General features: G+C 51.4%; 1 protein-coding gene across 9 annotated transcripts in view; it reads right to left on the reverse strand.

Moving 5' to 3' along the window:
* Positions 1 to 17,044, reverse strand: part of IQSEC2 (IQ motif and Sec7 domain ArfGEF 2) — an 88,607-nt gene that overhangs the window by 19,035 nt on the left and 52,528 nt on the right. For 8 of the 9 annotated variants that reach the window (XM_054471684.2, XM_054471681.2, XM_054471682.2 and 5 more), the window contains 2 exons: positions 3,860 to 4,121; positions 2,574 to 2,975 (listed from right to left, as the gene is read on the reverse strand). In XM_054471684.2, the coding sequence (XP_054327659.1) occupies positions 2,574 to 2,975; positions 3,860 to 4,121 (664 nt within the window). Of the gene's footprint in view, positions 1 to 2,573; positions 2,976 to 3,859; positions 4,122 to 14,394; positions 15,129 to 17,044 lie in introns of those variants that run through there. The other variant, XM_054471686.1, reaches the window with a different exon arrangement.

Raw genomic sequence — 17,044 nt, forward strand, 5'->3', positions numbered from 1 at the left:
CTGCTCAGGAGAGTGAGGCAGGAGGATCACTTGAGCCCAGGAGTTTGAGGCTACAGTGAGCTATGATCACGCCACTGCACTCCAGCCTGGCAACAGAGCAAGATCCTGTCTCTAAAATTTTTGTGTTTGTTTGAGACAGACTCTTGCTCTCACCCAGGCTGGAGTGCAGTGGCACGATCTCAGCTCACCTCCCAGGTTCAAGCGATTCTCCTTCCTCAGCCTCCCCAGTAGCAGGGATTACAGGTGTGCACCACCATGTTTGGCTATTTTTTGTATTTTTAGTAGAGATGGGGTTTCGCCATGATGGACAGGCTGGTCTCAAACTCCTGACCTCAGGTGATCTGCCCGCCTTGGCCTCCCGAAGTGCTGAGATTACAGGCATGAGCTACCACACCTGGCCAAAAAAAATTCATTAAAAAAAAAAAAAAAAAAAAACTGCAAAGAATTTTTTAAAAATTTTAAAAATTAAAAAAAATTTTTTAATGACTACAGCTTGCATCTTGAGCACTCTTGGTCGCTTGTCACTTGTACTCTTTCTCTCAGACCCCCCAACCTGGGGAAAGCCGCATCAAGAACAGTCCTATGGAGAGGCCCACAGGGTGAGGCATTGAATCCTCCTGCCAACAGCCAAGTGGGTGAGCTTGAAAGCAGACTGCCAGCCAGCCCCAGTCTAATCTTCAGATATTGCGGGCTCTCCCTACAGCTTGACTGCAGCCTCCTGAAAGGCCCTGAACCAGAACCACTCAGCCATGCCATTCCCAGCTTCCTGGCCCCCAGAAACTGCATGAGATAATAAATGTTTATTGTTTAGGCTCAGTCTCTTGGGTCAGTTTTAAGCTACCAAATTTGGGGGTAATTTGTTACACAGCAACAGATAACAGATATACTTCCCCATCAGACTTCAATAGCACTCAGACCTGGGACCAGACCTGCTTCCCAGACTGATCTCCTATTCCTCATTCGTCCCTTGAGGGAGGGATCCAGGCCTGGTTTCTCTCTTTTTAGCTCAGCTCAACACATTGCTTGACACAGAAGAGATGTTCAATTAAATCTTTGTCGTATGAATGAACAGATGAATGATACAGATCTTCCCTTCAATACTCCTGTCCTTCCCTCCACCTCTTCACCAGCTCCAAGGAGGCATGCCCAGGCTGATGGCAAGGCCAGATCATAGAGGTTAGAGCAGAGTGACTTTTTCTCTTATAAAGCTTTTTCCACTCATTCAGGAATCTCTACCAAGTACCTTCTTGGTTTTAGGAAGAAAACTAACGTACTTAGCTGCTACTATGTACTAGGTGTTTTCATATATATTACCTGTATAGTTGCACTGAGTCTTCCAAACAGCTCTAAAAGGGTTTTCTCTCCGTTTTATTTTCTCTCCATTTTATTGATCATGTTTCAGTGTGGTTAAACAGTTTGCCAAGGCCACACAGTTGGGAAATGGCAGAACTGGGATTCACACCTGGGCAAGTATGTTGACATACCCCAAGCCTAGAACGATCACCCACTACCTTTACTGCATTACAATTCCACCCTCCACGCTTTTGCTGATGCAACGCCTATGTAAGCAACACCCTCCCAAGTATTTCTAACTTGCTAAATCTTTTCTGTCTGGTAAGGCCCAGCTCCAATGCTGTTTTCTCAAATAGGTTTTCTGTGGTTCTCCCAGAAGAAAGTTTCCTCCCCCTCCTCTGGGTTCCCAAGGTACTATACATTATACTATAGCCTTTCTCATGGCTCAGAGCACACTCTACTTCAGGAGACAGTAATGCACACATATGTCTGCCATTTCCTACTGCCCTGGGATCCTTGAGGACAAGGACCAATTCCAGGTCCTTAGCCTCAGTCTCCTCCTCTACTAAATGGGAACAATAATCCCTGTCTCACAGGTCTGGTGTGAGGCATACACAGCACTGGCACACAGTAGGAGCTCACTACCTGTGAGTTAAGCTTTATTTTATAGTAGATCAAGTTCCAAGTAGTGAGAACTTTTTTCTTATTTGTTCTATACACCCATATATATTTTTTCCCACAAGAAGGGAACGGCATGGAACACCCATATTTGTAACTTGCTTGTTTTAACAATGTAATTTCTGGCGGGGCACAGTGGCTCATGCCTGTAATCTCAGCACTTTGGGAGGTGGTGGCAGATGGATCACCTGAGGTCAGGAGTTTGAGACCAGCCTGACCAACATGGTGAAACCCTGTCTCTACTAAAAATACAAAATTAGCCGGGCGTGGTGTCACATGCCTGCAATCCCAGCTACTCGGGAGAGTGAGGCAGGAGAATCACTTGAACCCAGGAGGCGGAGGTTACAGTGAGCCAAGATCGTGCCATTGCACTCCAGCCTGGGTGTCGAGAGCGAAACTCCGTCTCAAAAAAAAAAAAAAAGGTAATTTCTATCTTGCCAGTTCTTTCTCATTATTCTCACAGTCCCAACTCAAATGGTAGCTATTTGCTGTTATTAAATGCCTGTCACGCAACTTCTTTCAGTTTGCAATCTAGGTAAAAAGTAGCAGGAGTAGCCAGAACATGGGGATGGGGAAGAAAGGTCCTTTTCAGGGATCCTGACCTGTTTGGAGAAGGAGTCCTCAAGTTCTGTGATGTCATTAGAAAACTCTCCAGATGTGGTGACGGAGCTTCCACCACCATCGATGCCCCCACCACAGGAGCCTCCATATGGGAGCCCCCGTTCAAGCCGGTGGCTCCGGGCACCAGCCATGGCACCCTCGTCCAGCGAGGCAGGCTTGCCCTCGAAGTACGCGGGGTTCTGTGCCTTCTCATACTCCTCAAAGGAGAACTGCATCCGCATGTTGGAAAGGATGATGCGGCGGGACATGCGGCTCTCTGAGGCTGAGCTGCGTAGCCGCTCAAAGTTCTTGTTCATGCGGTACTGGCGGAAGGCTGTCTGGATGGTCCTGGCAGCCCTGCGGCTCAGGAAGGAGCCCCCATACTTCCTCTCCAGCATTTCCACCTGGCAGAGAAGGGTCGAGGGGAACAAGGTCAGAAAGTCATGGCAGCCTCATCTCCCTAGGCACTCAACCACACCACCCCCACTGGAATCATGGCTGACTGCCTACAGCCACCGAAAGCGCCAGGCTAGGTGCTCAGTGTTGTCTCCTCACTTGAATTTCAGATAACACTAGTCAAATGGGATTGGATTATGTTTTGTTTTCTTATTTGCAAGAAGAACATATTGATTATTTGGAAACAGGAAACAGAAGCCAAAAAAAAAAAGAAAGCAAGGTAGAAATAAATGGAGAGCAAGAAGGAAAGAAAGGAGGAAGAAAGAGAATGAGAAAGGAGAAGGAGAGAGGGAGAGAGAAAGGCAGAGAAGGAAGGAAGGAGGGAAGGAAGGGAGGAAGGAAGGAAGGAAGGTTGGTTGAAGTACCTACATTCCAAACACCTAAGCATAACTAGAATATGTCCTTTGGTGTAGGGTATATGTTTTTGTATATGTCCTTCCAGTTTTTTCCTATATGTAGTATTTTGTTTTCCCTCCACCTTTTTTTTTAGCTAAACAATCTATGGTATGGCACTCTTCTGAAAAGGTCAACTGATGTGTGTTCTTCCCGTTAGACTGAGTTTTTTGGGGACCGGATCCAGGACTCATTCATCTTTACATCTCCAAGACCCGGGCAGGGAGCTCAGTAAATGTTTCTTGAGTGAATACAAGCCTCAGTGGATGGGTAGTGAATGAGTGCATCCCCAGTGGGGTGAAGGGTCCTGGGCCAGTCTTCTCCAATTCCAGCCTCATTATCCCTCCCTGATACTACCCCCAAGAGCCACATCCCAAACCCTCCCCTGGCGCTCTCTTGCATCCCAACTCCCATTCCCAACCAGACGCCTCTGTTGCACCTTCTTGTCCTGCAGGTCTGTGGAGAGTTCGTAGCTGTCTGATAGGGCCTTGGAGCGCTTTATCTCCTCCTCCTCCTGCTTCCTCAGGGCGACACTGGCTGGCTGGAGGCGTGCCCGCTGAGCCCAGGGAAGGCCCACTCCAGCAGGGGGGCCCCCCATGTGGCTGCTGGAGGGGGGCAGCTGGCTCAGCCGGTAGGGGGGTTGGCTCCCAGGACTATCAACCGCTGTGCTCAGGTCACTGCCTGGGGCATCACCCTCCACACTGTGGGGATGAGATAAGATGAGCCAGGATGTGGGGACAGGAGAGGGGCCTACTGGGCCAGACTGAGAGTGGGTGAGCCAGATCCCTGCCCCCCATCCCATCCACCCCAGCTTCCTCACAGATATAGGGACCCAACACTTACAGGCCACGGTGAGTCCTAGCTCTTGGACGTCTCCCCACTCCCACCCAAGTCCCCTCCCTTCCAGCCCCCCTGCCTTCACGGCAAGATCCTCTTAGACTCCTTTCCCTCAAGGCTCTGTCTGGTCCCATCCTCCTCACCCCTCACAGCCTTCTCCCCTAGACCACTCTCCTCCCAGTCTTGTCTCCTCATGCCCTTTTTTCTGTCCCCTCACAGCTCCACCCCTCCCCACGGACCTCTTCCCCTTACAGCTCCATCCCCTCCTGGCCTTGTCCCCAACGCAGTGCGCTGTGATTTCCCTCCCAGTCGGATTCCCAGCACCACCCCAGACTAGCTCCTTCAAAGCACCACCCCCTCCCAGCCCTGTCCCAGCTGTGTGAGGCCCACCCCTGCACACAGCTCTCCCCTCACCCGCCCAGCCCTGTCCCCTGCAGCCTGGCCCCTGCCCCCTGGTGCCTGAACTCCGGGCCAGGCCAAGCCAGTTTCCAGGGTTCCCTGGCTGCGAGGGCAGGGCCAGCAGCAGGGCAGGGCGAGCAGCGACAGTGGGAGGCGCCTCCCATCCAGCATCCTCACAGGTAAAGAGCAGCCCTGCGGGGCAGCTTCCTTTTTCTCCTCATGGCCTCCTCTGCTCAGCTGGGGGAAGGGGCCAGGGGAGTCTCCACGCGTGGCAGGAGCTGGGCCCCGGGTCTTGCCTGCCCTGGTTTCCCAGAGCTGTTGTTCCACCAGAACTGCTCCCATGGTGCCATGGCAACCAGGCTGCCAGGGAACCCAGGTGGCGACAGAGCCCAGGCGCCTTGGGCCAAGCCTGCATGGTGAAGAGCCACAGAGGTGGGGAAGACAGGGAAGGAGTCGGGCGGGAAGGAACACGCAGGTGAGGCATGGAGGAGGCTGTGGGGGGAATGGGTGTGGCTGAGACCCAGAGAATGGTCTCATTATGGGGGGCACAAGGTTGGAGGCTCTTGGCTGGTAAACAGGTGAAGGGGTACTCCCCAGCCCCTATTCGACAGAGGCGAAGGCAAAGGGCAGAAATGGGCTGGGGTAGGTACTGGGGGGACCCTACCAGTGCAGGAGCTTGAACTGCAACAGGCCTGCCAGCCTTGCAGCAGAGCGCTCTGCACTGGGGGCTGGATGTGGTGTGAAGGCTGCGCCCACCAGGCCCCGTCCCGTGCCGCAGCACTGTGGAGCTCGGCTCCGCCCTGGGGAGAGCTCCCACCCATTGCTCGCTCTCCACCCCAAATTCTCTCTCCTCCTGGGCCCGGGGCGGTGGCCCTGACATCACCCCCGCTCCAGGGTTTAGCCCCAGCTCAGCCCACCCCCGGCATCCAAGATGTTCCTCTCCTCCCTGCCAGGACTGCAGGATCTTGCCCACTAATCTCTCAAACCTCCCCTCCCAGCACACGGCTCAAGCCCAGTTTTGATCAACTGTCTCCTGTATGCATGAACCATCATCTATAACTTCCACTGCTCAGAAGAGATAGCCCAAGTCCCTTATTCTGGCATTTGAGGCTTCTCCAAGATACAACAGCTAATATTTATAGACCATTTAGCACATTTAGGTACCATTCTTACCACTTCACACTGAATAACTTGCTTACTCTTCAAGACAACCGTATGAGGTAGGTACTGTAATTTATCTTCATTTTACACATAAAGAAACTGAGGCCCAGAGAGGTTAAGTAACATATCTATGGTCACACAGCTACTAATGATAGAGCCAGGATTCAAATCCAGGCAGTCTGACTCCAGAGCCCACACTCTTAAACATTAAGCCATACTTCAGGGTTGGCTGCCAGCCCCCTACTCCATCCACCCATCATTCCAGCCTGGCCCAGATCCTGCTTTTCCCAAATGCTCCTCTGCTTTCTACCTCCAAAACTGCTCATACAGTACCTACCACTTGAAATGCAATCCCCATCGTCTCTGCCATCTGCAATCTGAGAAATTCCCCCACATCCTAGTTCCGTCAAGATTCAGGTCATATGCCACCACTAAGAAGCCCTCCTGAATCCCGCCTCCAGCCAGAAATTATTGCTGATCCTGTTCAGAGCTCCCACACACAGCACATGTCTGTCCTGCTTTTTATGGCACAGGTTAGCTTTGGCAAAGCGTGACAGCTATTTGTGTTCATGACTCCCAGAATCCCAGCTCAGGAAGAGAATTTGATAATCTCCCAGCTAACACAGAGCACACGGGCTGGAACAGAGTAGGTGCTCAATAAAAGCTGCCGTCCAGAGGGAGTCAATGAATGTGCTCAGGAGGCCGCTCTAAGACATACTCTCTCCTGAACTTTGACCACAGCCTCCAATCTACTCTTCCAACCCATTCTTCACCCTGTGGCCAGTGAGAGCTTTCAAAAGTACAAATCTGGGCCGGGTGTGGTGGCTCACTCCTGTAATCCCAGTACTTTGGGAGGCTGAGGCGAGCAGATCACATGAGGCCAGGAGTTCAAAACCAACCTGGGCAACATGGCGAAAACCCGTCTCTACTGAAAATACAAAAATTAGCCGGGCGCGGTGGTGGGGGCCTGTAATCTCCTGCTGAGGCAGGAGAATCGCTTGAATCCAGGAGGCAGAGGTTGCAGTGAGCCAAGATTGTGCCACTGCACTCCAGCCTGGGAGACAGAGCGAGACTCCGTCTAAAAAAAACAAAAAAACAAAAAACAAAAAACAAAAAAAACCACCACCACCACCACCAAAAGTACAAATCTAGGCCTGGCACCGTGGCTCATGCCTGTAATCCCAGCACTTTGGGAGGTCAAGGCAGGTGGATCACCTGTGGTCAGGAGTTCAAGACCAGCCTGGCCAACATGATGAAACCACACCTCTACTAAAAATACAAAAATTAGCTGAGCATGGTGGGTGTGCCTGTAATCCCAGCTACTCAGGAAGCTGAGGCAGGAGAATCACTTGAACCCAGGAGACAGAGGTTGCAGTGAGCTGACATCGCACCACTGCACTCCAGCCTGGAAGATAGAGTGAGACCGTCTCCAAAAAAAAAAAAAAAAAAAAAAAAAAGTACAAATCTAGTTGGGCACAGTGGCTTATACTTGTAATCCCAGCTACTCCGGAGGCTGACATGGAAGGCTCACTTAAGGCCAGGAGTTGAAGACCAGCCTGGGCAACATGGCAAAACCTCGTCTTTACCAAAAATACAAAAAATTAGCCAGGTGTGGTGGCGGGCCCCTGTAGTCCCAGCTACTCGGGAGGCTGAGGCACGAGAATCGCTTGAACCCAGGAGGTGGAGGCTGCAGTGAGCCAAGATTGTGCCACCACACTCCAGCCTGAGTGACAGGGTGAGACTCCATCTCAAAAAAAATAAATAAAAAAAAAGTATTGCCAGGCATGGTGGCTCAGGCCCATAATCTCAGCACTTTGGTAGGCTGAGGTAGGAGGATCACTTAAGCCCAGGAGTTCAAGACCAGCCTGGGCAACATAGGGAGACCCCGTCTCTACAGAAAATAAAAAATTAGCCAGGCGTGGTGGCGCATGCCTGTGGTCCTGGCTACTAGGGAGGTTGAGGCAGGAAAATCGCTTGAACCCAGGAGGTCAAGGCTGCGGTAAGCCGTGATCGTGCCACTGCACTCCAACCTGGGCAACAAAGTGAGACCCTGTCTCAAAAACAAAAACAAAAACAAAACCGTACTAACCTAACCATTTCATTATCTCACTAAAACCCTTCCACAGCGCCAGATAACTCACCCAACAAACAACAACTGAGCACCCTCTGTATGCCAGGCACAGTACTGGGTGCTGGAAATATACTAGTGAGCAAAACGCACAAGAACATTCTCAGGGAGGTGATGTTCTAGTGAGGGAATGGGTGTGGCTGGGACCCAGAGAATGGTCTCATTATGGGGGGCACAAGGTTGGAGGCTTAGAGAAGAAAGAAACAAGTAAATATATCCTGCCATTTCAGGTAGGGGTGAAGTGCTAGGAAGGAAAATATAGCAGATTGCGAAAAGGTGCTGTTTGAGATGTGGTGCTCAGGGAAGGCCTTTCTGGAGCAATGGCATATAAGCAGAGTGCTGATGGAAGTGAGAGTAAGTTGCATGGCAAAGGCAGAGCAGTCCAGAGAGAGGGTACAGCCAGTGCAAAGGCCCGGAGGTAGAACTGTGTCTGGCATGTTCGAGAAACAGTGAAGAGGCCAGTGTGGCCGGAACAGAGTGAATGAGAGGAGATAGGAGATAAGATCAGAGAGGCCATGGGGGCCAAATCGGAAAGGGCATGAGCCTACAATAAAGACTTTGGCTTTTGCTCTGATTGAGGTGAGCAGAGGAGGGACATGATCTAACTTGGGTGTTCCAGGAATCAGCAGCCATGGGATAACCTTCAACTTCCTCACTGTGGCCATGGATGGCTCTCCTGACTTGATCCCCACCTCATATATTCTCTGCCCCATTGCCCCAATCTGGCTACCTCCTGCTCAGCCTTCAACGCTCTGCTCAGGTATGCCTTTCCATGCCTGCCTGCCTCCTCCACGCAGGCTGTCTTACACCTGCTCCTCTCGGGCTGCTGTAGGGCCCTGTTGTCACCTCTAATTCCTAGGGCAAAGGCACTACTTAGCTCATTGAATTCTTGAAACTTATCAAGGCAAGCACCATTAGCCTCATTTCATAGATGAAGACACTGAGGCTCAGAGAGGTGATATAAACTTGCTTAAGGTCACATAGCTATTAAGTAAAAAAGCTAGGATTCAAACCCAGGGCCCAGGCTTTTCATGATATCTTGCTGCCTCTCCTCACTCCCGGCTCCGTGCTGCCCCTGGCTCTGCACTCTTTGGCAATTCCTTCCTTGAGAGCTCACCCCCTGTTTTGGTTGCAAAGAGAATAGTGGCAGGGAGGTCGGGCTGTCAGCACAGCCTCCCACAAGGGAGCCTGGCAAAAAAAAGGAGGGTGCTTGATGGCGTTGCTTCTGACATCATACATACTGCTGAAGAAACAGCACTGGGGATGTGGAATCCCTCAAGTCAGAGCCCCCAGAACAACACTCGGGGACATGCTGATCACATGGAAAATCTCTCTTCTTCTCTTTCTCTCGCACACATACACACACATGCACACACACAGAGAGAGAAAGAGCCTGTTGTAGAGTAAGAAGCTGGGCAGGCCAAGGCTCAGGTCTTGACTGCCACTGACCAGCTGTGTGAGCCCGTGCATGTCACTTTTCCTCTCTGCACCTCAGTTTCTCATCTGTGCAGGGGTCAAGCAAAACCAATTCCCTCTTTGGATTCCTGGACTTCAGAAAGGGTCTGGGAGCACCCCCTCTCTGGACTCCTCCCAGCCAGGAGCAAAACATCTGCATGTGCACACACACACACACACTCACACACATGCACACAGAGGTACAATAACACAGACACATCCAAAGGCAGACAAACCTAGAAACAAAAACACATCCACAGACACATGAAAACAGACACAAACACATGCAGACATGCACATATACGGACACAACCACACACACACACTCACACACACACACACACACACACCCATGTGCGCTGTCTGCTGGGCTATTCTGTGGGGGAAATTGGAGAGCATCCTCTGCAGAGGGGGAAATAAGCTATGTTACACAAATAACCACAGTACAAAGCAGAAAGTTATCAGGGCTGGGGAACAGAGGAAGTGCTGGGGGAGTGCAGGAGAGAGATCCCTTCTGTTTGGGGGTGGTTGAGCAGAATAAAAATAAACTGGCACTTACTGCGCACCTTCCCTGTGTCAGGCATTTTCCACACATTATTTAATCTGCATGGCAAACGTGAGGGGAGAATTAGGATTCCTGTTTTGCAGATGAAGAAAAAAACTCCAAGAGGGGAAATGACTGCCAAAGGTCTCAGAGCTAGCAAGTGGCAGGACAGGGATTCAAACCCCAAAGCTTGTGCTAGTTCCTTTGCTGCCCGGAAGGCTTCCTGGGGGAGGAAGCTTGTGGACTGGGTCTTGCCTGGAAGGAGTTGGTAGAGATGAAGAGTGAGGGAACCTTGTGTGCCAAAGCACGAAGATGGGGAGAAGCAGTGTAGGATGTTCCACAGGGATCTGGGGCTGGCCTGCCCATGGCAAGGGCACTAATCCTCCTCGAATGCTGCTTCTAATGGGAGGTCTTTTCTCCCTCCTTCCCTTTATTGGCACTGCCCGGAACCAGGCAGCCAGCAGGGGATGGGATCGGGATGCAGTTGCCATGGAAACGAATGGGGGCTGTTGCCATGGATATCATAAGATGAGGGCAAGAGGAAGCTAGGGATGGTGAGGACTATCCCCATGACAACTTAGGTGGCAGCGGGGGGAACGGGACGGACTGGAAGTAGAGACAAGAAAACAAGACGAGGAGGTCATTGCACCTGGATGGGACCAGGGGCTTTGGGTTCTGGAAGGAGCAGACTGGGCCAGGAGACTGGACCCAGTGGCAGGGGAGAGAGGAGGCAGGGGACTGCAGCCACCTCTCCCTCCAATATTTCTTCTGCAAGCTAGTTCTGCTGCCCAATCCCAGTGTCACAGGGATCTAAGCCCGAGCCCAGCCTGGCTTGGCACAGGAACTGACAGGGGAGAAAGAAGTCTTCAAAGGAGCTAAGCTGCATACACAGGCTTTGGGAGCACAAGACCTGGGTTTGAATCCCAGCTTTGCTGCTGTGCAGCCCTAAAAATAATAGTTGTCATTTATTGAGTTGTCATTTTGCTAGGCCGAGCAACTCTGCAAGGTTTGGGTTGTTCTCTCTGAGGAGGACAGCACAGATGATGAAACTGAGGTACAGAGAGATGAAGTAACCTGCCTGAAGCCTTGAAGCTCGGCACTGGTGGAGCCAAGATTCAAACAAGTGTATCTGAACACAAAGCTCGTGTTCTTAGCACCACCCCACCCTCTGTCCCAGGCACTATAAGCAGTCCCTTCAAGGTACAGTCCTTGCATTCTTCATCTCCCCGTGCCTTCCCACAGTGGCACACAAAGGATCGGATGCTGGGTAAATATTTGTGGAGTGGGTGAATGAGGAAGCAACCCGGGAGGAAGCAGGAAGGACTGAGGTTAGATGGAAGAAGCTCCTGACTTCAAGAGCAATGACTCATGGATGTGGCTAGCCAAGGGTGGCAGAAGACGCACAGAGCTGGGATGGACTGGACGGACTAGGCTTTATGAACCATCCAATCCCACAGACCCAAATGGAGGCCCAGAGAGTCAAAGTGACTTGCCCAGGGTTGCACAGGACAAGAATCCCCCTCACCTCTGGCCAGCATCCCACTCTTAGCTGCAGAAGCCCCTCTGAATCTGGCCTGTCTCCCCACCCCTCACTTCCCACCCTGCCCCGTAAGTTCCTCAATGTCACAGGCAATAGCAGGCTACTTGCAATTCCTAGACTACAGCAAGCTGATCCACATAACCAAGCCCATGCTCATACTCTTCCTTTGTTTCTTCTGCCCAGAATGTCTTCTGTCTCCCCTTCACCCCCGGACTTGATCGGTCTGGGTGAGCTAATCTTCATCTTGCAGTAACCTGAGCAGGTTGGTCCTTCTGGGAAGTCAATGCTGACTCACTCCTGCTGCTCACAGAACATGACAGGGTCAGTGACTCCCTCCCCTGTGTCTTATGCATACCCATATATCACAGTCGGTCTTTTTTCCTGGCTAACTTGTGGTTCTCTCTTAAAGTGTCCATCTCCCACCCCACACCCCCGTCCTGTTTCCCAAGGTCAGCGGCCCCGTGTGATTCACCTTTGCGGACCTATGGCACTCAATGCCAGGGCTAAGCACACAGCAGTTACTCAGCAGCCACCCTGGGTCCTCGAAGACCACAGGTAGAAATCACGTGTGTCTGTGTGTGTGTGACCATCCTGCCTGACAACTGTCACCCTAAAGGCCACAGCCTCACATGCTTAAAAGCCACCCACACCCAGCCTTGTGATTACATCCACCAGACACAGACATCAAGGCTGCCAGGTACATAAAGTCACCACTTCACACAATCAACCTCACACTCAGAATTCCTCACACCCAGTCTCACATCATCACATTTCCTCAGCTCTGCAGCAGTGTGCAGTCTCACAACTGTGAGACCCGCAGAGCCTTGTGCAAAGACATGTGTGAGGATGCCCGGCCACATGGAGGCCATGCGTGCACACATATTTCTCTCACGGCTGATCAAAACCCCGCCCCCTTCCCACAGCACAAGCCCTCTGCCCGATTCAGCCAATTCAGTTGCCCACGGGTCGGGAGGGCCTTCTGACCCTGACTTGCCCCCTCCCTCCATGTAGTTGAACCCCCATCCCCACCCCCACACTTGCTTCTCTCTCCATTCAGCGGGAGGGTAGAATGGTCTCCTCGTCCCCAGCCCCAGGTTACCTACATTCACACACCCTGGAGAGCAGAATAAACAGAGTAATGTACCCACCATTCCCCTGCATGACCCTGGAGCTCTCCCCCAGGTTTCTGTCTATGCGGTCCCTGTCTCCTGTAATGCCTTCTCACCCCTTGCCACCTTTTCAAACCCTTACCAGCCTTCAAGGCTCAACTCTTGCACCTCTTCCTCCAGCAAGCCCTCCTGGACACCACACCTCCCCATCCACCTTGACATCTCCTTCCTCTCTGGGCCAGGAACAAAATGTGCTCATTACTGAAGCCATTCCTGTCCAATCATGTTAACCCTTTGCATCCTTCCTACTTTCCCAAAGGATTTCTCATCTCTCATCTCCCCTGGGAGATGGAGAGCTCACAGAGGACACAGCCACTGTCATGCTTAAAAAAAAAAAAAATCTTTTTATAGAGATGAGGTCTCACTATGTTGCCCAGGCTGGTCTGAAACTCCTGGCCTCAAGCCATCTGCCTGTCTCAGCCTCCCAAAGGGCTGGGATTACAGGTGTGAGCCACCACACCCGGCCTCTGTCTTACTTTGGATCTCTCACAGCATTTAGCGTCAGGTCTTATACCCAGTAAGGGCTCAAACAATGCTTTGTTGGGTAGAATGAGGAAGAGTAAATAAGGGAGAGAGGCAGGGAGGGAGGGGAGAAATAAATGAGACTTTGAATGGGTGAATGAGTAGATGAGTTGAGCGAGTGAGGCAATAAGTGAGGGAAGGAGGGGAGGTGCTAGGAAACCTAGAGGTTCAATGTGATAGGGATGCTGAAGGGAGGGAGGAAAGAAAAGACAGGAGAAAACTCTCACCTGGGCCTTAATCAAAACAAGAGCCACCAATCACAGCACACTTGCCCAACAGGGCACAAGCTCCTATGCTGGGCTCGTTGTGTTCTTTCTTGCTAATCTTCATGACAACCCAGAGAGGTAGGTATATTCTCACTGTACTCAGGGGGAAAACAAAGCTCAAGGAGAAGATAAAACTTGCTCAAGGTTATACAGATGTAAGTGGCAGAACCAGAAGGTAAACTCAGATTTGTCTGATACCAAAGGCTCAGAGAGGAAAAGTCGGGGATATGAGCCCACTTCAGACACATCGTGGAAGCTGTGAGTCCTACAAACCCGTAAAGGACATCTTCTACCCTCCAGCTGACAGCCTCCAGGGAGTCTTAGAACCAGCCTCTGGCCAGGTGCAGGGAATATTTAGGGTCGTTGCATTGGAGGGAAATGGCTTCCTCTCAGATTCAGAGATCCCTAAAGTTGTAGAATCAGAACCTTAAAAGTAAACGATCAAGGAATCTAAACATTGCAGAATATTAAAATTGCATCATCAGAATTTGTTCAAATGGCAGAATTATGCAATCTTAAAACCACAGGACTGGAAAATCCCAAAATCACTGCACTGTAGAAATAGAAATCATAAAATTGCAGTGGAATGTGTCACTGAATCATTGTCTATTAAATTCACATAATCATAGCTTCTTAAAACTGTAGCATCTCAGATTCACAAAATGTCACAGCTGGAAGAGTCATTGGAGACCCTCTAATCCAACGCTTCTCCTTTTTACAGATGGGAAAACTACGTGTCAGAGAGGTCACGCGACACATCCAAGGTTAGCCTGCCCGTGTTGGGAGTCATTCACGCATTTATTGAGTGCCTCCTGGGTGTTGACAAAACCACGAATCAAACCCTACTCTCTTTCCCGGCCCCTATTCCCAGCCCGGGATAGGAAAGAAGGCAAGGCCCTGGTGGGGATTGGAAGAGGGAAGTAGGGGTGGGTGGAATATACATCAGACAGAGAGAAGAGATCAGCTTTTATTGATGGAAATTCCTTTGTACACAGCAACAAGCACTCTGAGAGGCCTTTTCCTCCTGATCATATTTACAGAGCACTATGGGAGTGGCAGAGGGCATGGGGTGAGGCCTTCAAGCAGTGGAGGAGATGGCAGCAATGGCCACAGCAGGGAACAAACGACAGGGAACTAGGCAGGCTGGGTCCTGCCCCCGTCTGGTCCTCTGAGCCCTAGGCACCCTGCATCTCTTTGTGCTCACAGAGGACAGAGGTAGGTCCTTGGGATGTCATTTGGAGACCTCTCCAGTAGTGGCAGGCTCCAGGGTGCCTGGGAAGTGGGAGTGCAGGTACGGGAGGGTCCAGGTTCCAAGCTCCAAGCTCCAAGCTCTGCTTCTCCCACATTTTAGTCGGACCTAGGGCTCCAGCTCTCTTTAATTCAGGGGCTGGAGTCCAGAGGAGACAGCAGTGGGGATGGGAATTCCAAGAAGAAGGTGGGGGGAGGAAGGGGCACGATGCTTGCCCATCTGGTTCCTGAAGCAGGGGACAGGGTCCCATGGGGGAATCTGCGGAGGGGTGGGTGGAGGGAAGGAGGGGCTGGTTAAGGCTTTTGCTTCTGCATAGAAAATGGCCCTTGTCCTCTCAGTTACCGAGAGGAGGGACTACTGCACTCGGAGGCCGGACAGCAGAACTGGTGAGCGTCTTCCTCTTCCTCTTCCTCAGTCTCCTCCTCCTCCTCCTCTTCCCTGGGGCCAGGAAGGGCGGGGTAGAGGCCACAGGCGGTGGGTGACAGAGAGAGGCAGAGGCATTAGTTTGCAGAGCAGGGGAGATACACGAAGGGCCAGGGCCGGAACCAGAAGGTGGGACGAGAATGGGGGTCAGGGTGGGGAGGCCAGTGTGATGGATCATCCAGGGCCACACCCAGCTCAGTGTGCTGGGACAGCCCTCCCCCACACCCAGCCTGGGCTCAGTCTTAAGGTCACCCTCAGCGTATATCAACTCCCTTTCTAACCCTGCCAGGTGCCTGACCCTCATTTTAATATAATAACAGCAACCTGCTCTCATTTTGCACACATCATCTCACTTAGCCCCTACAACAGCTCTGCAGAGGAGCATTTTAGAGATGAGGGAATTAAAGCTCAGAAAGGTTGGATAACTTGCTCTAGGTCACACAGCTGGGTAAGTGGTAGAGTCAGGATTTGAACCCAGAGTTTTTGGAGCTCCAAGTCTCAGACTCCTCCCACTAGGTCCTTTGGGTGAACTTGGCACTATCTCTAGAAACCCACCCTGCTCTTGAAGGACAAGGATTTGTATTTCCTGAAGGTTCAGGCTCAGGAAAATGGGAAATACTTGGAAACGGAGTACGGAAAGCCCACAGCTTTGGAAGCAAACAGACCTGGGTTCAAATCCCAGCTCTCCAAGTGATTCCAGGCTATATGCCCTCGAGCGCATTATTGTCACTCTTGGAGCCTCAGTTTCCTTGTCTGTAAAAATGGGGCTCGTGATGTGAACCTCCCAGGACTGTTGCAAGAACTAGAACATATATCAAGTGTCTGGCAAACAACAGCAATGGGAACATGGTGGTGATTATTGTTAACTACTCGTGAGCTAAATCTCATTCCCAAAGTGGCCGTCTGCCCACACAGAAGCAGCCACAGCAGTGGGAGAAGAGTCGCTGCAGGAACAAGCACCTATCCCTAGGGTGCTGCTGAGCAGTACCAGGGGCCAGGCTGCACGTGGCATTCACTGGTGCTGGGCTACAGTTTCATATGGTGGATGGACAGATAGTTGGGCTGGGAGGGGACCAGGTGGCTTGGGAGTGACGAGGCTGACCTTCTGGGGACAGACAAGGAAACAGTTACTCTCATTCCCAGACCCCTTGGCTCAGGGGATGCAGGAATTATGGAATCCAGGAAACTGGAAGAATGGGAAGAGGTGGGAAGGAACGCAGACAGGGAAGTGAAGGGAAAGGAAAGGAGGGCACTGCTGTCCATCTGATGGACAGACAAGCACACACACGCACGCACACGCCTTTCTCAGACTCAGAGCTCCCTCTGACACATTGTTCCACGGACTTCCTGAATCAGCAAAATCACATGAAGCAGGGCACAAGTTCTGGGCAAGTAGCCCTCCCTTTCTGAGCGTCCCATTCCTCATCTATAAAAAGAGAAGATCCACACCTCTGGAGGCTGTCATGAGGAACAAATGATATTCCATTCCCACTGCTCACTCCCCTCTTTTCCAGGCCAGGCCACTGCTTCCTCTCCCCCTAACACTGCAGTCACCTCCTGATTTCTTCTCCCTCCCTTCTTGAACCACATTAGCCTTCCTAAAGCCCACCTTCAAGCATGCATCTCTTCTGCTCAGACACCCACTGCCTCCTGGATAAAGTTCAGGGTCCTCAAGTTGGCATTCAAGGCTCTCTCATCATATGGCCTCACCAGGCCTTTCCTGTTAGATGGCAAAAGCACAGGCTATGGAATCAGACGGACCTGAGTTTCAATACCAGCCCCATCATTTACTAGCCGGATGACCTTGGGTCCATTTCTTCACCATTCCAGGACTCACTTTCCTTACCTGCAAACTGAGGAAATACCTATTCTGCAGGGTGCAGTGGGACTAAAGGAATTCAAATATGTACTAAGCAAGGCTGGTGCTTAGT

This window comes from Pongo pygmaeus, chromosome X (genome assembly GCF_028885625.2).
Source record: "Pongo pygmaeus isolate AG05252 chromosome X, NHGRI_mPonPyg2-v2.0_pri, whole genome shotgun sequence".
In the NCBI taxonomy this organism is placed as follows: domain Eukaryota; kingdom Metazoa; phylum Chordata; class Mammalia; order Primates; family Hominidae; genus Pongo; species Pongo pygmaeus.